Source organism: Balaenoptera acutorostrata, chromosome 13 (assembly GCF_949987535.1).
Source record: "Balaenoptera acutorostrata chromosome 13, mBalAcu1.1, whole genome shotgun sequence".
Lineage (NCBI taxonomy): Eukaryota > Metazoa > Chordata > Mammalia > Artiodactyla > Balaenopteridae > Balaenoptera > Balaenoptera acutorostrata.
In genome coordinates, this window is record NC_080076.1 from 46,066,797 (window position 1) to 46,092,830 (window position 26,034).

General features: G+C 40.6%; 1 protein-coding gene across 1 annotated transcript in view; it reads right to left on the minus strand.

The window, feature by feature from the left end:
* Positions 1 to 16,074: 16,074 nt before the first annotated feature.
* The window catches only part of DSG2 (desmoglein 2), a 48,288-nt gene continuing 38,328 nt past the window's right edge, over positions 16,075 to 26,034 (minus strand). The window contains exons 12-15 of the mRNA XM_057527284.1: positions 24,201 to 24,428; positions 22,147 to 22,268; positions 20,596 to 20,931; positions 16,075 to 18,941 (exon numbers count right to left, since the gene is read on the minus strand). Coding sequence (XP_057383267.1) covers positions 17,919 to 18,941; positions 20,596 to 20,931; positions 22,147 to 22,268; positions 24,201 to 24,428 — 1,709 coding nt within the window. The 3' untranslated portion in view covers positions 16,075 to 17,918. The remainder of the gene's footprint in view (positions 18,942 to 20,595; positions 20,932 to 22,146; positions 22,269 to 24,200; positions 24,429 to 26,034) is intronic.

The following is a 26,034-nucleotide window of genomic DNA, read 5'->3' on the forward strand; positions in this document are numbered from 1 at the left end:
ACTCTTCATCGCGGTGCGCGGGCCTCTCACTGTCGCGGCCTCTCTTGTTGCGGAGCACAGGCTCCAGACGCGCAGGCTCCAGACGCGCAGGCTCAGTAATCATGGCTCACGGGCCCAGCCGCTCCGCGGCATGTGGGATCTTCCCAGACCAGGGCTCGAACCCGTGTCCCCTGCATTGGCAGGCAGATTCTCAACCACTGCGCCACCAGGGAATTCCCCTCTTGAATTGTTTTTAAAGAGCCCCTCTCTGTCCCAAAAAACCCAAAGATGGGAAGGTGCAATAAACAGATTTCTGCAGTCCTGAAGTGCCCCTTACACTTGACTTTCTCTTCTTTCTGTCATCATTTCTTTAGCTTGGGCTAAACCTCTGATGATGCAGAAGGCATGAGACGGATCATCTAGCTTTACATATTGTGTAACTGCACTAACCATCAGCTTACTCATCCATAAAATGGGAGAAAAAATAGGATGTATCTCTAGAATTGTTGAGAGGATAAAACTAGATTAGTATGAGAAATGCTTAATTAACATCGTGTCTGCACCAAGAAAGTACCCAGTAAATACTGGATACTGTTATTACTACCACCGCCATTGTCAAGTATCAGTGTCTCTCTGTGGCTTCAGAGTACTATCATTCCAAAGTGAAATGCGCATTTATTTTCTTCTCTTAAAGACTGACTGCAGTTACAAGTTTTGATCAGAGTGAGGACCACCCAGGGGCGAAGGTCACCGCATGTAAAAGCTTTGCCCAGCAGCCTGTACACAAGGCCACACCCTTTCGTTTGCTCATCGGAAAAGTGGGCCATTAAGCCGCTGTAGCTGACACACACTGTCACGAAGTTTGGATGGAGCCGTGGAAATACCGATTCCATGTTCCCTTGTATTCTTGCAATTACTGAAAGTAATTTAGAAATATCACCATTTTGTAACTTTAAAGCGTCTCATTAATCTACATGTGGCACTGCACAGAGCTGACTTTTAATTTATAATGTTTGCATGATAAACAACACTGTGATGAACAGCCTTCTACACACATCTGGGCCTCATTGTAAGATTATCTCCTGAGGTGAAATCTCAGAAACTTAGCTGCTGAATCCGATTATCTTTTGATGGGTCACTGGCAGTGTCACAGGAAGTGCCTGGTAGCAGAGGTTACTCATCCCGGTTACCAGGATGTCAGAGCTGGAGGGGGGAAGACCTGGAGAGTTTGTTTCCCTCTGCGTTCCTTTTACTTCTTTTATATTTCTCTGCTGCTTTTTTCTAACCCCCTGATTTGTACTTGTGACCAAACATTACTGGAGACAGAGAGAGAGAGAGAGAGAGAGAGAGAGAGAGAGAAAGGAAGAGAGACAGAGACAGAGAGACAGAAGTGAGAGAGAGAGAATATTCCTCTTGATCATTGCCTTTATTTCCTTTTCAACCGAGCTATTGTCTGTGTCTAAGGTAGGTGGATCCCTAAGCCAGTTTTTCTAATTTTTAAGAATTTAAATCCTGCTTTAGCAATAATGAGGTGGATTATATCAATACTACCCTTTCTGAGACTGCTCTAGATTATTCCTCTTCATTTGCAAGGGTAACTCCTGGATGAAAAAGCTCATCCCTTAGAAAAGCAAGAATCCCCATTTATCTCTTTAACCACCGATTTAGCTGCTTTCAAAGAAATTGGAAGAGTGCTTTGTTTGTCTCTTTTTCCTTCTGTGTCCACTTTTAACTAAATGCTTCTTTCCAGTGTCTCCATTTCAAATTTGCAGAGAAAGGAATTAACTGGACCAGTTACTCACCATCATCGCGTTGTGAGCAGATCTTTGAATCAGTCTTATCTTTTCGGCTTCTAGACACCCTATAGATGGCTACTCTCGGGCTAAGCATCCCTCTCTCATCTAATCAGCTTTCAGTTCTGTGTGTGTGTGTGTGTGTGTGTGTGTGTGTGTGTGTGTGTAGTGACAGTCTATTTGAGCTGCTATAACAGAACACCATAGGCTGGGAGGCTTATAAACAAATTATAAGAACAAATTAATTCTCACAGATCTGGAGGCTTGGAAGTCCAAGATCAAGGCGCCAGCATATTCAGTGTCTGGTGAGAGCCCCCTTCCTGGTTCACAGACTGAGTCTTCACATGGTGGAAGGGTTGAGGGAGCGCTCTGGGGTCTCAAGGGCACTAATCCCATTCATGAGGGCTTCATCCTCATGACCTAATCACCTCCCAAAGTCCCCACCTCCTAAAACCATTACATTGGGAGTTAGTTTGAATTTTGGGGGGACACAAACATTTGGTCTATAGCTGGTGTGTATCACATGGAGTGGAAAGATCCCTCTGATGTTCTGGAGTTTTGAGCGAGGTGTATAGCATTCAGTGAGCTTGTATGGGTGCTCTCACTCAAGGTTTCTCTTAGGTTGTCAAACCAGGGGGGAGAATTGCCAAGCATTTTGTAAAAAGGAGCTCCTGACAATATCTAAACATTTACCCCGTGACCGGCAATTGCAATCCTAGTTATTTGCCCGAGAGAAATGAAAACATATGGCCACAAACACCTGAACAAGAATGTTCATAGTATCTTTATTCCTGATAACACAAAATTGGAAAACAGCCCAGGTGTCCATCAAAATGAGAATGGATAACCAACTTTGACATGATTATATGATAGAATACTACTGCCGACAAAAAGAAATGTATTACTGATACACACAACACAGGTGAATCTCAAAAACATTATTCTGAATGAAAAAAGACTTATCCCCAAAAGTACATGATATACGACTCCAATTTACATGAAGTTATAAAGAGGCAAAACTAAAAAAATTAAAAAAATAATAAAATGTTGTTGCCTCTGGGGTTGGGAGTGGGGCCTCGGTAGGAAGAGGCGTTAGTATTTTTGTTGTGATAATTTCTACATCTTGAAAGGGGTTTGAGTTGCACAGGTGTAGGCATTTGTCAAAACTTAGCAAATGCACACTTAAAATTGGTACATTACATTGTCTGTAATTTTAACTCAGAGGGAAAAAAATGTAAACAAATCTTGAACTCTAGTTAAAGATATGCACGCTGACAAATTTAGGGGGAAGTGTACTTACAGCTATAATTTACTTTGAAATTGATTAAAAAATAAGATGGACTGATGGATGGATAGAGAAATGGGTAGGTAGATAGATATGTGATAAGGAAAGAATTAGTAAAATATTAATGGTGGAATTTGGTGATGGGAATACGGGTATTCTCTGAAAATTCTTTCGAATTCGCTGCATGTTTGAAGTTTCCCAATAGAATGTTGGCTAAATACCTGGTGAGGCAAGGAATGCCATTCAATTTATTTCAATAGTACTCAGTTTAATTTAAGGTCAATGCAACAACAACAAAAAATAATTGAGTATCTGTAATCTATAAAGCAGTGTGTTATGTACTAAGGATACAAGAATAAACAAAGACAAAGTACTTGGCTCAGGAAGCTTACAGTTTCATAAGGGAGACCAAAGAAAACCCAAACTGTCATGGGGACAAACACAGGTCAATGATTTTTTGGAATAGTCTAACTGCAAGTACTTTCATTATTTTTAAATGTTAACGGGTTCATTAAGTAAATAACTCAGTGTTATTTTGATTGCTTAACTTTGTAAGACTTTGTATATAAATATATTCACAAATCAGGAAAGAAAATCTTTTGTTAAGTGCAGTCTCCCCATTTTGTTTAGGAAAACATTTTTGCTATAATTACATCTGGCCTCTCTGTTGTTTCAGTGACCTTGTTGACATAGCATTTAAAATTTACTTTACCCCAAGGAAAGAGGCACCGGAATACATGGAAAAATCAATGAACGTCAGAGAAGAAAAGGTTACTGTTTAAGGTTCCCATGGGTTGGAGTTATTTTTAACTTTCCCCCGCCCTCTTGCTTTAGTATTTCCCACCCGCAGCCCATCCCCCACTACAACCGGGGGTCTCTTTCTAAACCCTGATCATAAGATTGTCCTGCTCAGAAATGTCACGTGACTCTCGGTTGCAGAGTCTGGTCCCATGGCCTTCACCTGCGATCTGTACGTACCCCTCCATCCATGCCTTCTGCTGCGTCCTCTGCATGTCATTTCCCAAACACTAGCTACCCGCAGCCCTGTGAGGTGAGCCTTTCATCCAGCTGATCCCTGTTTAATCTTCACTTTTCATGAAAAGCCCTGCTCTCGAAGAAGTCTCCTTAGGTAGTCCCATCTCCACAACCTCAAAGGGGAATTAATCTCGCCCAGCAGCCTCGGCGTTTTCTATCTATGATGTCTTGTTTATTACAAGCCGTCTTGGTTTTCGGAATAAGGTGTTTGTGACTACCACCTGCACTGCTGTGTGGGCCCCTGAAGGGCAAAGGCTGGGTCTTACTCACCTTTGAATAAACTTTGAAGCACTAAACAGTGCTCTGCCCACAGTGAGATGACAACAAATGTTGGTTTAATTAAATCTCGTTTTGCAGAAAAAGTCATCTCTTCTTAAAATTAGCCCACACCGGGCTGAGTCCGTTATTTGTAAATCCATGGGCCAATCCATCCTCCAAAGTGCAGCATTTTTAATAGGACCGAAGCCTTCTGATTTATCTTCGGAAAAGACACTGCGTATTTCGCCACCGAAGGAGCCTACAGGTTTCATCAGACTTCCATAATCTGGGCCTCGTTTCCCAGGTAATCCTGAAGCAGATCACACTTTATCTGGGAGGAGCACAGTTAGCAAAGGCAGGTATTGGCCTTTGTGAGTTTGCATTGCTAATGAATTTATTAAATTGCTTAATTGTTTCCCTCGTAGTTTTGATACTGATCGACTTTGATTCCTTTGCTGCATGCATAGTGCCATCTTGTGGCCACAATGCATATAACACTCACTTACTCCAAGGGTACTGAGGCAGTGGTTTTTGAGCCGTACTTGCTTAGGTCATTGTGCTTCTGTTATTCCATCTATTTCTGTGGTCCAGAGGATCTCCAAATGGAGAGGCATGTAAGTTACTACTAGGTGAACGTACACATAATTCACTGCTAAGCCAACTCTGCTTGGGCTTCATCTACCAAGAGCATATTTAGAAGCAATTATGATGTTTGTATTGTGCGTTTTCTTATTTTTTTCATAGCAGTACTACAAGGGCTGTTTTCCCCTCCTCACCCCAGTATTTTTCCTCTGAGAAAGAGCCCGTGTAAAACTGGGGCGATGGTAGGCGTGGTCCTTAGAGGGGTTGAGAATGACAAAGCTCGAGATTACTCCAGCAGGGTCCAACTCAAGAGTGTTGTGGAACCAAACTTTCTGCTGGAAGAAGCTGAGAACAGTAGATGAGGGGAAGTGGGACATCTGGGTTCCATCCCAATGTCAGCCTTGAGTAAAAGGACAGAACAATAAAACAAGTCTTTAATACAGTGAGTAGAATGTCTTGACAATCTAAGCAACCAGAATGTAGAAAGGAACTCTGAAATAAACACATATGTTGAGTCATTGCAAATAATTCCCATTCTGCACTAAAACCTTCATAGTTCTCTTTATATTCTCAGAGTTTATTGATAAAACTTTACAATGAGAATAAACTTGGGCTTAGGATGCAGCAAGTTAGAGGTTGCAAGTTAAATGAAGTATGGACAGATGAGACATATCTGTAGGTTTAATAAATCTACTTTGAAAATTTTGTTGGATTTTCAAAATTCACAATTGTCCTGTTTGAGCGTATCATGAGAAGACAGATTCCTGCCTTCAGTGATCTCAATTCCTAGTGAGGTTGGGGATAAGAAACAAGATTAATATACACAAAATCGTTTGCTTTTTCTTCTTTAATCTGTGTTTTGCCTTTTTTTTCCCCAACAAAGTACCCATGATACAAGAAAACGTTTTGGTAAAATCACACTTTAAAAGTGAGAAAATTGGAGTGACAGAAAGAAGGGGTTGAACCCAGGCAGCACATCTTCTAAGAAAATAAATTAAATGGACATTCTGGTTAGCAAATGACAACTTTTTAAGATTTGAAATATTGATAATTTCTGCTAGTCGGAGATAGTTAGGGGGCTGTACCAATGGTTTATTACAAAACAAACATTAAACTAAGTCTACAAAATGTACAAATATTTATTAGCAGACAGGTCAAGAAAGTCATACAACCTGATTTTGTAACTCACGGCATTTCTACTCTGTCCTAGTCCCTTCTGACTAGCAGTTGATGAAAGGTAGATGGAATCGTGTTCAGATGACAGGACGAGCCAGCATTGTGGTTGGCCAGATGGCAGGAATCTCCTGGGAGTGGAAGGACACAGGACTGGTGAGGTTCCAGTGCTTCAGTGGAGCCGTCCGACTCTTGGGACCCCCATATTTTCATGCCTCGTTCATGGATCTGCATGTTGGGGCGTGGTATACCCAATGCCTCAACAATCGCCAGTCTCAAAACCACTCATTTCACCAATTAACAAACTTCTATCCCTTACGCTAGTTAGCAAATCTTCCGATGTGGATTTTTTAAAATATATTTTAAAATTGAAGTATAGTTGAGTTACAGTGTTGTGTTAATTACTGCTGTACAGCAAAGTGATTCAGTCATACATATGTATACAATCTTTTTTAATATTCTTTTCCGTTACGGTTTATCATAGGATGGTGAATGTAGTTCCGATGTGGATTTTGATAATGATATTTGAAGGGCTAAGTAACCACCCCCGGAGTGTCAATTTCTGATTAGAATCCTTCAAACACTAAGCACACCTTGGAAATAAATTAGAACTAAGTTGTATACTTTTATCACACACCTTACACTGAAGTGAAAATGAAGTGAATTATCTCATAGATATTATAACAGAAGTCATGATGAAGAAGAAGATCAACATATTTTAAGGTCTCTGTATCAACATTTTTTAAAACTAGAAGGGAAGATAAGGGGAGAATAATTTGTACTGACCTAAATTTAGAATACAAAAGAAAACCAGGAAAGGCCACTGAGCTAGGTAGAGAAGGCTCAGAAGCAAGTAAGAAAAAAAAATTAATCCTTGGAATGAGTTCCACGGGAGAGGATCATTATGCTTCCCCTCGCTTAGCTGAAGAGTCATTTGTGGTGCATGGATTGCAGAAACCTCTGGGGAAGCAGAAAAGCTATATGAAGCCCGCGTCCTAAGGTGCTGAGCTGGGGTATTTGGTGCTGTCAACGATCTTAGGTCCCCGGGTTTGGAATCTGTACAACCAGGTGTGCTTTGCTTTGATTGCCTTTGAGGTTTTCTCTAAAGGTTCAGTAGATACTCTGCAGTGTCTTCGTTCAGGCTACTTTCAACTCAGGTTTAAATTTTATTACTGTTTCAAGCAATGTGTATTAATTATTAACCAAATAGTTGAATGAAGAAACTCATGGCTTTCATGTGAAAAAATAGTACAGCTCTTCAAGCTAAGTCTGTTTGTTTACTAGGTGTTATGGGCTGAGTCCTGTTCCCTCAAAATTCAACTGTTGAAATCCTAATCCCTAGTACCTCGGAATGTGACTGTGTTTGGAGCTAAGGTCTTTACAGAAGTAAAGTTAAAACAAGGTCATCAGGATGGGCCCTAATTCAATATGACCAGTGTCCTTATAAAAGGTGGAAATTTGGACATAGACACGTACAGAGGAAAGACCATGCGAAGATACAGGGAGAAGACGGCCGTCTACAGCCAAGGAAAGAGGCCTCAGAAGAAACCAACCCTGCTGACACCTTGATATTAGACTTCTAGACTTTAGATGTGTGAGAAAATAAACGCCTGTTGTTTAAGCCCCCAGTCTGAGGTGCTGTGTCATAGCAGCCCGAGAAGACTAACATAACAGGATTTTTAAAGGGGAGCAGGTCTTACAACTTTACAAATGAATCATTGTTTAGCAGCTGAATACCTGAGTCAGTGAGTGAACTCCCCCATGCCACCCCGGCCGTCCCCGCCGCCCCAGGAAGCAGAGAGAATTGAGGAGAGTTTAATGGATCAAATACAAAAGGTGTGGCAGGTGGGGGGAAACCTCATGGGACGGTCCAAGATCCTGAGCCTGGCAACACTTGAGGAGGGGGCAGTCATCACCAGCAAGCCTCCAGGTGCAGAGAGAGGGAGTGGGTCCTGGAACTCAGAAAGGCAGTTGCTTTGTAGAGAGAGATGCCTGGCAGGTGCTGGCAGTAGGAGATGGGGAAGAAATGCCCTGACCTTATTGTTCTCTTTCTCACCAATCTCCAGCCAATGCCTCCCACTGGCCAAACCCATCTAGAAGCCAGAGGGCAAGGATGTTTGGTGAAGCATCCATGGGTTAAAGCAGGTGAGAAGGGGCAGAGCGTGACATGAAGGGGCACATGGGGAATCTACAGCTCCAGGCATATGTGGATTTTAGAGGTACACATACCTCATCTCATTTTTCCCACTTGGCTCATGGGTTGGTGGAGCTTCTCTAATCTGTGGAACTTTGAGTCCATTTCCACTCATAAATGGACTTGATAGAGAATATTCTATCAGAATTCTTCAGAATACTCATGCCAATAACGCATTATAGTCAATGGGGTGTATCAAGGAAGGTGTGGGAGGAACAGGAGGCCATGTTTGAGGGCCTCTTGATGACAGTATGGGTGTGAAGAAGGTCGGAGAACTAGTGACATAGCAAGATCCACAATGTGTAAATTCAAGGTTTATGTACATTGTGAGGCAGTAGAATATTTGAAGGCAGACTACATAAATTAAAGATGCACACTGTAATTTCTAGAACTATGGTGCCAAAAACCTTTCCATAATGATAGAAATGGTCTATATTTGTGCTGTTCAGTTGGTAGCCACTTACCACATACAGTGTAGCCCAAGAATCTAAGGGCAAGTAGAAATCTTAAAAAAGAAAAAACGGAGTTTTTCCTAATGGGAAAAGGGAAAGAAATTTCCACCCCCCACCCCCTCTTTACTTTAGAAAACTGGTAATTGATAATTCTTTCTCTGCCCTTTCAGATGGTATAGCAATCTTTTAAAAACTAAATAAGCCTTTTGCCAGCTTTACAGGCAGGAATGTCTTTCTCAAGGACTTGGGAGCCATCTCTTTGAACATCAAGGAAGAAAGCACCCCATCTCTCCTTCTCCATGGGTTCCTGGCTCCAAATCATAACTAGCTACCTGTCATAGATATTACAAGTTTTATTTCTTTGGATAAGGGAAGTCAACAAACACAATGGCCACCTCAATTACCAGGAGAATTTAAGATGAGCTATGTATGAAAATGGTTCTGGCGCATCTTGCTTGAGAACTAGTTATCGTTTTTCATCTTGTGAACAAGCATGTAATCAGTTGTGCGCCTGGTAAAGAGATTTCCTTCTGTCTTTGCAATTTCTTTATGGGTTGCCTATGATGCACATCACATTCTGGCTTAATGCTTATTCAATAATAAATCTGTTTTCTTTCTCTTCTACCTTTGTGAGGGTTTTTCTGGGTTGGCAGGAGATTTTGTTTTTAATTAGATTTCCACAAGAGCAACCAGTTAAAAAAATAAACATGAGGAGGTATAGTTAAAAGGTCAGTAGAAGAGCTACAGTGGAATTCTAGAACACACACACACAAAGAAAGGCAGAAAATAAGGAGCAGAGAAATGAAAGAACAGATGGGACCAAGAAAAAACAAACACCAAGATGGTAGGTTTAAACTCATCCATGTGAATAACTGCTGTAAGTAAATTAAAACTTTCCATAAGAAAGCAAGACCTATACATACGATAATTACAAGAAATACACATTGGAAATATAAAGGCATAGACAGGTTGAGAATAAAAGAGTCAAAAAAGGTATACCATGCAGACTGTAAGCCTAAGAAAGCTGGAGTGGTGACAATGTTAGGCAAAGCAGATTTCAAGACAAAAAATATAACCAGAGATAAAGACATTCTATGATGAGTCATTTCTTTGGAAAGACACAATAATTCTAAATGTATTTGTATCTAATAACACAGGTATAACAATTTTCAAGGTACAAGAAGTAAATAGAGGAAGAGTTAAAGAAGAAACAGACAAAACCACAATCAATTGGAGATTGTAGCTCTCCTCTCTCAGCAATTAATGGAAAAAGTAGACAAAAAAATCAATAGTGATATAGAGGATTTGAACTACACTAATATAATGAAACCAAGAGATTTCTGTATGTTAAAGAAGTAAGATTTAATTATCTGACAGCTGTTATGTGAAACACCTCATTTCTAGATGATACTTGATAAGCAACATCTTACTGTATAAATTTTGATGTAGTGGTGACTGGAATATGTCTGTAGCAATTCAGGAAATCAATCAACAGTTGCTCCCATGGACCACTTGGGGTGGGAACCCTGGGGTCACAGAACAGTCTTCACGCTTTAGGATGTCTTGATGCACCTGTGTTGTGAAATACTTACTTATTAATGTGACAATATAGTATAGGCAGAAACTCTGATCTTTTCTCTGTTAAACTATAATAAGAAACTATAACAGCCTCTCCACACTGGTTGAATGATTTCATCTCTTGGGGTCAGATGTGCAAGCCTTCTTCAGCCAAATCCACAGGTTCCTCCAATGTTAATTTCTGGGCAGACAGCAAAACTCGGTCCCTTAGAACAAGGTTACTAGACAGGGCAAATAGAAATACAGAACTCCCAGTTAAACCTGTATTTCAGAAAATAGATAATTTTTTACTATGGGACATAACTTACACTAAAAAACTATTCATTATTGGTTTGAAACTCAAATTTAACTGGGCCTTCTGTTTTCTACCCTACTTAGGAAGGGAAGTATATTCTTGCAAGGAGGCTGGCTGAGCAGGATGTAAGCAGTTCGAATTAAGATGCCAAGGCCCATAAACACCTGCCTTCAGAGTGCTGTCTCCTCCCTGGCGACCAGCTATATTCCTTGTAAACTATGATGGGGGCAATAAGAATATGAGGGCAATAAGAAGATATGGACAGTAGGAAGATGGGGGCAATAAGATATAGGCAGTAAGAAGATGGGGGCAATAAGAAGATATAGGCAATAAGAAGATGGGGGCAATAAGAAGATATGGGCAATCCACCAGAGGGCAGACAGCACAAGCAAGAAGAACTACAGTCCTGCAGCCTGTGGAACAAAACCACATTCACAGAAAGACAGATAAGATGAAAAGGCAGAGGGCTATGTACCAGATGAAGGAACAAGATAAAACCCCAGAAAAACAATGAAATGAAGTGGACATAGACAACCTTCCAAAAAAAGAATTCAGAATAATGATAGTGAAGATGATCCAGGACCTCAGAAAAAGAATGGAGGCAAAGATTGAGAAGATGCAAGAAATGTTTAACAAAGACCTAGAAGAATTAAAGAACAAACAAACAGAGATGAACAATACAATAACTGAAATGAAAACTACACTAGAAGGAATCAATAGCAGAATAACTGAGGCAGAAGAACGGATAAGTGACCTGGAAGGCAGAATGGTAGAATTCACTGCTGCAGAACAGAATAAAGAAAAAAGAAGGAAAAGAAATGAAGACAGCCTAAGAGACCTCTGGGACAACATTAAATGCAACAACATTGGCATTATAGGGGTCCCAGAAAGAGAAGAGAGAGAGAAAGGACCAGAGAAAATATTTGAAGAGATTATAGTCAAAAACGTCCCTAACATGGGAAAGGAAATAGCCACCCAAGTCCAGGAAGCACAGAGAGTCCCATACAGGATAAGCCCAAGGAGAAACACGCTGAGACACATAGTAATCAAACTGGCAAAAATTAAAGACAAAGAAAAATTGTTGAAAGCAGCAAGGGAAAAATGACAAATAACATACAAGGGAACTCCCATAAGATTAACAGCTGATTTCTCAGCAGAAACTCTACAAGCCAGAAGGGAGTGGCATGATATACTTAAAGTGATGAAAGGGAAGAACCTACAACCAAGATGACTCTACCTGGCAAGGATCTCATTCAGATTCGATGGAGAAATCAAAAGCTTTACTGACAAGCAAAAGCTAAGAGAATTCAGCACCACCAAACCAGCTGTACAACAAATGCTAAAGGAAATTCTCTAAGTGGGAAACACAAGAGAAGAAAAGGACCTACAAAAACAAACCCAAAACAATTAAGAAAATGGTCATAGGAACATACATATCGATAATTACCTTAAACGTGAACGGATTCAATGGTCCAACCAAAAGATACAGGCTTAAGTAAGGGGATGGAAAAAGATATTCCATGCAAATGGAAATCAAAAGAAAGCTGGAGTAGCAATACTCACATCAGATAAAATGGACTTTAAAATAAAGAATGTTACAAGAGACAAGGAAGGACACTACATAATGATCAAGGGGTCAATCCAAGAAGAAGATATAACAATTACCAATATATATGCACCCAGCATAGGAGCACCTCAATACATAAGGCAAATGCTAACAGCTATAAAAGAGGAAATCGACAGTAACACAATAATAGTGGGGGACTTTAACACCTCACTTACACCAATGGACAGATCTTCCAAACAGAAAATTAATAAGGAAACACAAGCTTTAAATGACACAATAGACCAGATAGATTTAATTGATATTTATAGGATATTCCATCCCAAAACAGCAGATTACACTTTCTTCTCAAGTGCGCATGGAACATTCTCCAGGATAGATCACATCACGGGCCACAAATCAAGCCTCAGTAAATTGAAGGTAATTGAAATCATATCAAGCTTCTTTTCTGACCGCAGCGCTATGAGATTAGAAATCAATTACAGGGAAAAAAACTTAAAAAACACAAACACATGGAGGCTAAACAATACATTACTAAATAACCAAGAGATCACTGAAGAAATCAAAGAGGAAATCAAAAAATACCTGGATACAAATGACAATGAAAACACGATGATCCAAAACCTATGGGATGCAGCAAAAGCAGTTCTAAGAGGGAAGTTTATAGCTATACAAGCCTACCTCAAGAAGCAAGAAAAATCTCAAATAAACAATCTAACCTTACACCTAAAGGAACTAGAGAAAGAACAAACAAAACCCAAACAGCAGAAGGAAAGAAATCATAAAGATCAGATCAGAAATAAATGAAATAGAAACAAAGAAAACAATAGCAAAGATCAATAAAACTAATAGCTGGTTCTTTGAGAAGATAAACAAAATTGATAAATCATTAGCCAGACTCATCAAGAAAAAGAGGGAGAGGACTCAAATCAATAAAATTAGAAATGAAAAAGAATTTACAACAGACACCGCAGAAATACAAAGCATCCTAAGAGACTACTACAATCAACTCTATGCCAATAAAATGGACAACCTGGAAGAAATGGACAAGTTCTTAGAAAGGTATAACCTTCCAAGACTGAACCAGGAAGAAATAGAAAATATGAACAGAGCAATTACAAGTAATGAAATTGAAACTGTGATTAAAAATCTTCCAACAAACAAAAGTCCAGGACCAGATGGCTTCACAGGTGAATTCTATCAAACATTTAGAGAAGAGTTAACACTCATTCTTCTCAAACTCTTCCAAAAAATTGCAGAGGAAGGAACACTCCCAAACTCATTCTTTTAGGCCACCATCACCCTGATACCAAAACCAGACAAAGATACTACAAAAAAAGAAAATTACAGACCAATATCACTGATGAATATAGATGTCAAAATCCTCAACAAAATACTAGCAAACAGAATCCAACAACACGTTAAAAGGATCATACACCATGACAAGTGGGATTTATCCCAGAGATGCAAGGATTCTTCAATATATGCAAATCAATCAATGTGATACACCATATTAAATAATTGAAGAATTAAAACCATACGATCATCTCAATAGATGCAGAAAAAACTTTTGACAAAATTCAACACCCATTTATGATAAAAACTCTCCAGAAAGTGGGCATAGAGGGAACCTACCTCAACATAATAAAGGCCATATATGACAAACCCACAGTAAACATCATTCTCAATGGTGAAAAACTGAAAGCATTTCCTCTAAGATCAGGAACAAGACAAGGTTGCCCACTCTCACCACTATTATTCAACATAGTTTTGGACGTTTTAGCCACAGCAACCAGAGAAGAAAAAGAAATAAAAGGAATCCAAATTGGAAAAGAAGAAGTAAAACTGTCACTGTCTGCAGATCACATGATACTATACATAGAGAATCCTAAAGATGCCACCAGAAAACTACTAGAGCTAATCAATAAATTTCGTAAAGTTGCAGGATACAAAATTAATGCCCAGAAATCTCTTGCATTCCTATATACTAATGATGAAAAATCTGAAAGAGAAATTAAGGAAACACTCCCATTTACCATTGTAACAAAAAGAATAAAATACCTAGGAATAAACTTACCTGTGGAGACAAAAGACCTGTATGCAGAAAACTATAAGACACTGATGAAAGAAATTAAAGATGATACCAACAGATTGAGAGATATACCATGTTCTTGGATTGGAAGAATCAATATTGTGAAAATGACTATACTACCCAAAGCAACCTACAGATTCAATGCAATCCCTACCAAATTACCAATGGCATTTTTTACAGAACTAGAGCAAAAAATCTTAAAATTTGTATGGAGACACAAAAGACCCCGAATAGCCAAAGCAGTCTTGAGGGAAAAAAACGGAGCTGGAGGAATCAGACTCCCTGACTTCAGACTATACTACAAAGCTACAGTAATCAAGATAATATGGTACTGGCACAAAAACAGAAATATAGATCAATGGAAAAAGATAGAAAACCCAGAGATAAACCCATGCACCTATGGTCAACTAATCTATGACAAAGGAGGCAAGGATATACAATAGAGAAAAGACAGTCTCTTCAATTAATGGTGCTGGGAAAACTGGACAGCTACATGTAAAAGAATGAAATTAGAACACTCCCTAACACCATACACAAAAATAAACCCAAAATGGATTAGAGACCTAAATGTAAGACCGGACACTATAAAACTCTTAGAGGAAAACATAGGCAGAACACTCTTTGACATAAATCACAGCAAGATCTTTTCTGATTCGCCTCCTAGAGTAATGGAAATAAAAACAAAAATAAACAAATGGGACCTAATGAAACTTAAAAGCTTTTGCACAGAATAGGAAACCATAAACAAGATGAAAAGACAACCCTCAGAATGGGAGAAAATGTTTGCAAACGAATCAACGGACAAAGAATTAATCTCCAAAATATATAAACAGCTCATGCAGCTCAACATTAAAAAAAGAAACAACCCAATCAAAAAATGGGAAGAAGACCTAAATAGATATTTCTCCAAAGACATACAGATGGCCAAGAAGCATATGAAAAGCTGCTCAATATCACTAATTACTAGAGAAATGCAAGTCAAAACTACAATGAGGTGTCACCTTACCCTAGTTAGAATGGGCATCATCAGAAAATCTACAAACAACAAATGCTGCAGAGGGTGTGGAGAAAAGGGAACCCTCTTGCACTGCTGGTGGGAATGTAAATTGATACAACCACTATGGAGAACAGTATGGAGGTTCCTTTAAAAACTAAAACTAGAATTACCATATGATCCAGCAATCCCACTACTGGGCATATACCCAGAGAAAACCATAATTCAAAAAGACACATGCACCCCAATGTTCATTGCAGCACTACAATAGCCAGGTCACGGAAGCAACCTAAATGCCCATCGACAGACAAATGGAGAAACAAGATGTGGTACATATATACAATGGACTATTACTCAGCCATAAAAAGGAACGAAATTGGGTCATTTGTAGAGACATGGATGGATCTAGAGACTGTCATACAGAGTGCAGTAAGTCAGAAAGAGAAAAACAAATATCGTATGTTAACACATATATGTGGAACCTGGAAAAATGGTACAGATGAACCGGTTTGCAGGGCAGAAATTGAGACACAGATGTAGAGAACAAAAGTATGGACACTGAGGGGGGAAAGCAGCAGGGGGGTGGTGGTAGTGGTGGGATGAACTGGGAGATTGGGATTGACATGTATACACTGATGTGTATAAAATGGATGACTAATAAGAACCTGCTGTATAAAATAATAAATAAAATAAAATTCAAAAATTCAAAAAAAAATAGACCTTATTTAACAAGAAAAAAAAAAAAAGGAAGATAGGGGCAGTAAGAAGATGGGGGCAATAAGAAGATATGGGCCAAGGGCTGCAGAGAAGGTCGCCTTTTTATTTAAATATTTTGATGATACACATACAAATACAACATTTCTCCTGGAGGACAAATGTAAAAACTGATACAAATCACCCTTTCAGGAACAAAGAAAATCATTTAGAAAATGTGGTGACTTTATATATAGGAGACATGTTAGGTTTTTTAAGCCTGTCTGAGGAGGAAATTTAAGACCAAGTTTTGTTTGGAGTACATAGATCACATTCACATTTTCACATAGTAGTGATATTCTTGTTGCAGACTTGGCAAAAAATAACTACTAAGTCTATAATGAAAAAAAAAAGCAAAAACAATTAGTACGTAGAGAATAAAAAATTTATAGCATGGAACAGTGACCTTCATTTTGGCCACAGGCTTATGGTGTCTAAAAATATTTGCCTTTTATTCATACACATCAGTGGGAGTAAAAAAGTATAAACCTTTTGCATAACACATTTTTAGAAGTGTGCCACAAAATGAATTTTTAGAGATTCATTTTCCTAGTAAATATATTAAAAATTCATGAAATCACAGCCTTTAAAATTTATGGAAATTATTTTGTTGTGGAGGATATTTATATAATTGATTACTGATATGCACTTATACTTTGAAACCTGAAGTGGATCATTTCTTCAGGGAGCAATAAAAATACTCTATTTATTTGGCCAAAACACCCAAATCACTTTTCAGAAAGAAAGGCATGATGTACAAATTCAGGTCAGCTATACAATATTTAATATTCCATGTAGTAAGTCATGACCAGCTAGTCAATGACTTTGAGATATGGAATAAATCATAATTTCAAACTCATAATTATAGAAATTATAGGGTCTTTCAGTATTTTTTGCAAGTATAGATAAAAGAGAGTAGCTTCTAAAATTCAGTTTAATTCTACAAATATTGATTTGGCACCCATGGTAGGCACTGAGGATTTATAGCAGTGAAAAGGGTTCTTACCACCGTGTATATAGTTAATTTAGATGTACTAAATTAGAAGATAATGTATCCTGAGTTTTTTAATATTATTCCTATAAAAAATAAAGTGATTTTATATTTATGAATTTCGCCCTGAATTATTCTACTGAATTTGAAGTATTTAATATTTTCATGATTATTGAGTGACAAAGGGAAGGTATAATGCTATTTTTGAGGTCATACAACACACGCACACACACATACTCAGAGTCCAATGCACACACACACACACACACACACAGTTACGTGCACAGAAACACACAATGTGTGTTCTTACCGTGTCAGTGTTCCAAAATTCAATTAACCTTACGTGGATTGAAGGGCCTCTAGTTTTAAGGAAATCAAACAAGCCAAACGGGTCACTCAAACTGTGCATGTATCTTTGGATAAGTAAGTTGTTGATAATCTTCTAGGTGCAGGAACGTATGGAATACAGAACAGCAATGTTAAATGTTAACGTGGTAGGCAAAGAGGCCCACTCAGTTTCACGGGGGGCTCTATCGGATGGCTCATGAACTGGACATTTTGTTAATTTGATAAAATTCTTAGAAACCAGATTTACTCTCTACTTAACTTGCTTTGTGAGTACTGTGAGTACTGTGAGTACTGTGAGTATTGTTCGGCCGTAAGTCACTCAAAGGCACCTAAGTCACAGCATCATCATCGTGCCCCCTCAGTAAGCCCTGGGGCATTTCTGAATCGCACTCCTAGAAGCTAAGACAGTGAGGCTCTCTGCATATTAGTGACTGAGAAAAATTTGCAGCCCAAGGTATATGTGCCTCTTACATCTGTAAGGCTCATGAAAAGCCAGGTCCTTTGAAAACATGAAATGAGTCACTGCTAGCTAAACTCTGGGGCAGTGTGTGGTTAGGAGAAGGACTGCTGGACTGTGCTAGGCTTGGAGACCCTGGTGGAAGATGTGGTTATCGTATAATTAGAATGACTAGACTCCTCGAAGCCCGAGTCTGGCAGAGGGCCCGGGACTCCAGCTCCAGAAACCACAGTCTTTTTGGCCATTACAGAGGTTTCAGCAGGAATCTGGTAATTAGATTGCAGAGTGGAAGCTGGTGTCAGCACTCTTTCCGTCACTGTCACGTTCTGTCCTACGGCTACACTGTGCGCGGCCAGAGGGGGCTGCACACTGGAGCTGGGGGCGAGGAAGCGCTCTCTTTCCCGCACCATAACATAGTGCGCATCGGGCAAGTGCGGGGTGCCCTCCAGGGGGCCGGGTGAGCCCCCGTGAGGCTGGATGACTCTCTCAGTAACCACGATGCTACCCTCACTAGCATACTGCTGCTCTCCCAAGGGGGCCGCTGGGGCATAGACCCGCTCCGTCACCATCAGGCCTTCGGACCGTCTGGGGTCCAGGACCACACTGCTCAGTGGCACCGTGGAGCCCGTGGCATAGGAAGTTTCTGTCACTATCACGTTACCAGAAGCCAATGGATCTGAAAGTGGTGCAGCTACCTTTTGAGCCTGCCTAGAAGACACGGATTTTTCAGTGACTATTTCCTGAGTGACTTTCTCTGTGTTTGCTTCACGCAAAGGTTTTGGAACTTGAAAGCTGCTACCAGAGGGATAAGTATTCTCGGAATTAACCCTGGTTTGCTCATAGAATGAATGTGAAGCTGCCTTCATGTCTGTTTCTCTCACAGGTTTTGGCCTCTGCTCGATTTCCATATCCATCTCTATATTTTGACCCAAGCAAACTTCAGCGAGTGTCTTGAATTTCAATCCTAAGTCATCTAAGAAGCTGTCATCTAGCTCTCCTTCAATAAAACTGCAACAGCCAATGGAACCCTGGAGAGAGTCAGTTTCTTCCTGAGAGTAAACCAGAAGGCAATCTTTGGCTGCGTGAATGTCATCTTCCTCGGTATAAGAGGCAGCTTTCTAAAACGGAAAGAAAAACAGGCATATAATGAGTGACGCACTTCCTTTAAGAACAAGACTCTAGATTCCTGCTCAAAATGTTTAACCTCGGTCTTGTAGTTAGACAAGAAACACCAGAGAAACACAAATTGAAGGACATCCTACAACAGGACTGGCCTGTATTCTTAAAAAAATATATCATGAAAGATGAGAAAGGCAGAGGGCACTGTTTCAGGTTAAAGGAGACAGAAGTGTCATGACAACTAAATGGAAAGCAGGGCCCTAGACGGGAAAAACAGCAGCTATAAAAGACATTATTGGGATAACTGGCTAAACTGAAATACGCAATGTGTCACTGTTCAATCTCTGTACTGTGGTAATGTAAGAGGACGTGTATGTGGGTGTGTGGGTGTGTCTGTGAGAGAGAGAGAGAGGAGAGTGACAGAAGGACGAGGGAGGGAGGGAGAAAAGGCAAAAAGCAAATGTGGCAAAATGTTAATATTTGGGTAATCCAGGTAAAGAGTATATAGGAGTTCAAACTTTCTATTATTCTTGCAAATTTTCTGATGAGTTTGAAATGATTTCCAAATTAAAAGCTGAGCACACATACATAATCAAGACTGGTTCATGCATGATTAGAGCAGAGAGGGAAAAAGATACTGAAATAAAACAGGGCACCAGAGTGGAGCCTGGCAGTGAGATAGGAAATGGACGAGAAGTGCTCTTCCTTGACACTGACCAAATCACCATTTCCCCGTCTACCTGGGGGCAGGCAGATGGTATGAAAGAAGGGAGGATGGGAGGGAACAGAAAGTGGGAAAGCACTCAGGTAATTTGCAGCCATGCAGAAGGGAGGGGACAGAAATAAACTGGCCTCTATGGAAGCCCATCCCTTCACTCCTCTCAAGGGTCCTTCAGACCCCTAGCAATCTGACTCTGCCCATCCCATTCCCAGGCATGACCTGGTTCTCAAGAGAAGCTTCTAATTCCTAATCCCAGACATGAGCTTTCTGACTGCATCCCATCATCTTTCCTGCAACTTTCCTTCTAATTTTTTATGAACCACCTCAATAGTGAACCAAGTACTTGCCTTCAAAAGAAAACACTTAAACGGACATAACAGATGGTGTTTTTTAGGTCATATAGTCTCTCCCCTCCCACCCTACCCGGCGCATCTCTATCAAGTCCGCTCCTGCAAAGGGGCAGCACTTTCTGACCCACTGACATCAGCCTGGTCATGTGACTCGCTTTGGCCAATGAAATGTGAGTGGGAAAAGGCAGTGGCTTTGGGGGTCATTGCCAGGTTTGGCATTGCTCTGTTCCCTGCGCCCCAAGGATGCCAGCTTCCTGGGCACAAGCTGTGCTCTCAGCATACATCTTGGAATGCGGACCACATGGAGCAGAGCAGAGCTGCATCGAGGGGCAAAAGCATGAATGTGGGAAATATGCCCTGGCGAGAAGCAAGATCGTGGGGTCATTTGTTGTCACCACATAACTGAGCTGACTGACTGACCCAGTGGGTCACACCTCTCCTTTCTCATTGCCTGTAAGCCTTCTCTTAACGAAAGGAACAATGTCCCATTTAGATCCAAGAAAATGATTACCCTAATAACATCACGTTCACATAGAAATGTCCCCCCCTTTTCCCCGCCAATACATAAAACCCAACACTTACTTCAGTGAAATAACTTCTTAAGAATTCCTCGTTCACTGCCACCGCAGCTGCTCGAGCTCCGGCCACTTCTCTAGAAGCCGCTGCGGCTCTCGTGGTCCTAAGGGTTTCCGTGGTCATCAAGGCTCCTGTTGTCCCTGTGACCTGGGTGGCCCCCCCTGAGACGAGGCTTCTGTATTCTTCCCATCGGCCGTCCACCTCGGACATCTCATGCTGCCCTTTGATAAAGGGAGCGGAGCTGCTTCCTTTCACGGTAGCATCCTTGGTTGTCACAGCTCCTGTCCCACCGCCTACAGCTGCACTGTCTCTGTGGTCTGCCCCTAGAAGAGGCACCACTGCCTGTGAGAGCAAACACAGCCGAGTCCCGGACGGTCAGTACGCTTGGTAGAAGGACCTGAGCTAAGTGAGCGTATGCAGGGAATAAGATATTTCCGCAGAGGCCAATTAGGAAAACTTTGCTTGAATGACTGCTGTTTGAGTCTTCTGAAGATCTCCGCTCTACCTTCTGGTTTTGTTAGCTGATTTTAATCCAAGGAGAAAACAAAAAACTTTAAAGTATGGTCTCAGCCCATTCACTCTACTGGCACCAGTGGCATTTCCACTTTCCTCTAGAGTTTGATGCCTTCTTCTACGGTTCTACAACACTTATTTTGTTTTATATTCTGGACACATGGCTGCCCCAAATAAAGATTACCTTTCCCAGCCTCCGTTGCTGCTAGACTAAGTTCCGGCTAATGGGATTTCAAGTGGAAATGGTGCATGCAACTTCTGGGACGTGTTCTTAAAAAGTGGTTCCTCATTTTTCTTCCATCTGCAGGCTGGAATGTGGGATGGTAGCTGGTGTCTGGAGGGTGGGGCCAGCAGGAGAGTGAACTCCTCCATGGAGGAACAGGAGAGAGGAGGAGCCTGGGGCCATGCCATGGAGGAATCATCACATTGGTCCCAGACGGCCCATGTTTATATTTAAGCCTCTGTTATTCTGAGTTCTCTGACACTTGATACTAAATCATATCTTATTAGGCAGGATGCTTATGGCAGATGATGATGAAGAGACCCCCGGGTGAAGATGCAATAGAGAGATGATGGGAGATGGCTATTAAGTAGGTAGGGGAGGGGATTTTGCAACATTTTACAACTGTCATGGGGGTTGTGGGTGCCCCTCTGCCGGCCCTATGCATCGCGTGGAATGGAAATGGAGAAGCACCTGGCTGTGGAAGACAACCATTTAATATCGGGACAAACATTTCTACCTAAATCCCTACACACTCTTCCTCTCTTTAACCTTTTTTCTACATTCTCGGTGTCACTACCCGATGCTTCTTCTACATTCTCTGTAACTTAGGACCTGTCGGGGTAGAGCAAAACCACCTCAACTCTGTCCTGGCAACAAATACAAAGTAAGTTGTCATTCGAGCCCTGTGTTTAACGAAGGCGTGTGAATGAAATCTGTAGTAATCACTTTACTCTCTCATGACCTAAGGTGTTAGAAACACTTCCCAAGGCCCCTTTAAAGCAGAAAAGAAGACCTGTTCTGTTGACATCTGATTATCTGACCTTGTCTTCCGGTGGTGCCCCTTCGTTGTTCCAAGGATGCAGCATCTCTATGGTACCAGGGATGGGGGTAAAGTGTTTGGCACCCTTCCCACAGTGGCACATCAGTAGTAGAAGTGGTACAACTGGACAGAAACAAAATTGAGCACAGAGAGGGTGAGTCTCGACAGATTTTCAAATTTATGTTGCATAATTTTGGAATTTGCGTATCTCTTCCTGAGTTCAGTCTTCACTTATTTACAGCCCTATTTTTCTGTTTTTCTTGTCTTCACCTGATCTAACGTCACCAAGCCTGTTTCGGGTGAGTTATACCTAAGCCTAAAGGCAGGATGAGGGAGTCTTACGGATTCAGGGTTCTCGGCCATCACAAAGACTGTGGTCAACAAGTGGAACACCGAGACTGGATTTGATACTATCCAAATCATCAAAACCAACTCAAAGGCTTAAATTTTTGGTTTTTTTTTAAACCACTTTAATTTTTAATATGAGAAAATTCACCATCTAAAATATATATATGTGTTAAAAAAGAAATCAGAAGTCCCTAAGGGTAGAAAAGCTTTAGTATATTCAAATATTCTAGAACATTAGAACTTCTATAATACTGCACCACTTTACCCTAGAGTAGAATTTGGCAGAAGGCATGACTCACTGAGGTTCCAGTTAACCTCTGAATTACCTAAGTACTATTTTCTAAAATGATTCCACATTAAAAACCCTTAGAATATATATAACATTTCATCTAGAAGTTAATAAAATTTAAGAGCTCCCTCCTTCAATTTTATTCTACCTCCAGGAGGAAGTAAAGGCCAATGCTGGCCCCTTGATCAACAGAGTAAAGAATTAACCACATCTGCAAGCAGCCCACCCCAAATTGGCTTTTATTGACGCTCCCATGTGGCAGCTTCCAAGGAAGAGCTGACTACTCCCTAGGATCCTTTTTATGTAATAGTCACGATAGTTACTATGCGTAATGAAAAGACTGAAATCAGCCAGGGGTAATTCAACAAATGTTTATCAAGTGTCTGCCATGTGCGAGGCACCATGTTAGGTGCTGGGAAATCTGAGGTGAGAAGGCAATGCAAGGAATCTCCAGGTAAAAGATGTAGTCCTGCCCACCTATAAACTTGGCAAGCTGAGACAAGTCATTTACCACCATGTCTGTATTTTTACCCATTAAATGGAGATGATGGTATAAAAGTGCACTATAAACTGTTGAGTGCTGTGCATTCAATTGAACATCTACTAATGGCTTTGACAAGCTCATCTTCTGACACTGTAATAACTGAGGCTGCCTTGGAGGCGGTTCTCTGCCCATGAGCAGTGGTCAAGTGGACTCGTTCCACACGACCCCAGGCTGCAGTCTTCTGTTCTTCAGTGAAAGGAAACCCAAGGTCGTTGGAGGGCATGCAGGGAGGGCAGGGCTGGTTGTCACTGTTGGGAAACATACAAGAGCTCAGAGGGTCTGGCTCCTGTTGGTGCAGGTGAAGGGGCAAGCCAAGCAGAGGGTCTGGGGAGGTGGAGCTCTGACAAGATGAATGTGAAAAGCAAGGATGGATGGGAAAAAGATGAGTTTGTAAAATAACCTTGTAACCATAATCTAAATGCACGCAACAAATCTTTTCTGACAGCTTTCTATGCACAAGGTGCTGTTCGTGGCACTGGGTATGGAAGAACAGACGACATCACTCTCACTCAGAGCTTATCAAAATGGAGACACCAAAAAGGTTTAGGTTAAAAGGTTGTTGAAGAGCATGTACAATAACCTTGGTTATTTAAATCAGGAGATGATACATTCTTATAAAACAAAATTCTGAAGAGCACTTCAATAACTTTTGGTGAATTTATCAATGATCAATCCTTGCTTCCCTACTCACCCTCAATAGCATTCTAGTGTGATTATAGAAAAACAAAAGAAATCAATGACTACCATAGTAACAAAATACTAAAAAAAAAAAAAAACCCTAAAAAGGCACTAACGTTACTAAAAGAGCTAAAGTGTAGCTTTTAAAATACTAACATTACTAAAAGAGCTGAAGTGTAGCTTTTGAAATACTTACGCAGCAAGAGCAGAAGGGCAAACATTATAAGCGCGATTGCTGCAGGCCCGAGGCCAACGGAGGAGTCATACCACATTTCTACACAGCTACCGCCTTCCACACACTTGCAGACTGTGAGTTTAAGGATCTGCTTTTCAGGGCAGCTGAAGCCTTTACTATCTGCAATCAGCAAGCGAATGTCACTCCTCCCAAGCGTTGGTTCCTTTTGTTGCAGTAGCACGCTGGTACCTGCAAGGACAATGTAAAAAAGGAAATAAAAATGAGTGATTACCAAGGAAGGGCAAGATTAAATTACAGAAACATTCTTTTTTAAAATTTATTGAGATATAGGGACTTCCCTGGTGGCGCAGTTTTTAAGGAACCTCCATAGTGTTCTCCATAGTGGCTGTATCAATTTATTTTCCCACCAACAGTGCAGGAGGGTTCCCTTTTCTCCACACCCTCTCCAGCATTTGTTGTTTGTAGATTTTCTGATGATGCCCATTCTAACTGGTGTGAGGTGACACCTCATTGTAGTCTGCCTGCCAGTGCAGGGGACATGGGTTTGAGCCCTGGTCTGGGAAGATCCCACATGCCACGGATCAACTAAGCCCATGCGCCGCAACTACTGAGCCTGCGCTCTAGAGTCCATGAGCCGTAACTAATGAGCCCTCTTGCCACCACTACTGAAGCCCGCATGGCTAGAGCCTGTGCTCCGAAACAAGAGAAGCCACCGCAATGAGAAGCCCACGCACCGCAACGAAGAGTAGACCCACTCACCGCAACTAGAGAAAGCCCTTGCGCAGCAACAAAGACCCCACACAGCCAAAAATAAATTAATTAATTAATTTAAAAAAAAATTTATTGAGGTATAGTTGATTATATTATATAAGTTTTAGGTGTACAACACAGTGATTCACAAGTTTTAAAGGTTATACTCCATTTATAGTTATTATAAAATATTGGCTATATTCCCTGTGGTGTACAATATATCCTTGTAGCTTATTTATTGTACCTCTTAATCCCCTACCCCTATCTTGTTCCTCCCCACTTCCTTCTCCCCAGTGGTAACCACTAGTTTGTTCTCTACATCTGTGAGTCTACAGAAACATTCTTTAATAGCTAATCATTGTTAGCTCCAGTTAGAAGCTTTATTATTTCATAACTTCTCTATTGAATTTACACTGTGTGCTTGATGAAACTAGTCCACATATGCAGGTGAATAGCAAAGGATCAGATCTGGACATACCTTCCTTTTATGATGACTAATGTTAACAAATTTGTGTGGATTACCAGATGCTAGGAACTCTTCCATTACTGGGATACAGTGACAAACAAGTGGAAAGTTAAATGACATTTCCATCGAATGACCCTTATTTTACTATTTCTTTTTTTTAATATGTATTTATTTATTTATTTTAGCTGTGCTGGGTCTTAGTTGCAGCACCAGGATTTTCGTTGCGGCATGAGGGCTCTTAGTTGCGGCATGTGGGATCTAGTTCCCGGGCTAGGGATTGAACCCTGGCCCCCTGCATTGGGAGTGCGGAGTCTTACTCACTGGGCCAACAGGGAAGTCCCCATATTTTACTATTTCTTAAAAGAACTTTATTAAGGCAATTTTCAAACAGATGTAATCCAGGAAAGAGCATAATTAACTCCCATGGTACCCATCACCAGCTTTAATAATTTTCAACAATGGGCCAATCTTGTTTCATCCAGTCCCATCCTTTTTGTTCCCAACATTGTATATTTGAAATTTTTCAAATTTCACTGTATATATGAAAACCTGAAAGACTATTACAATGAATATTGATAAACCCTTCATAAATTGTTTACATTTTACAACAATACTTTC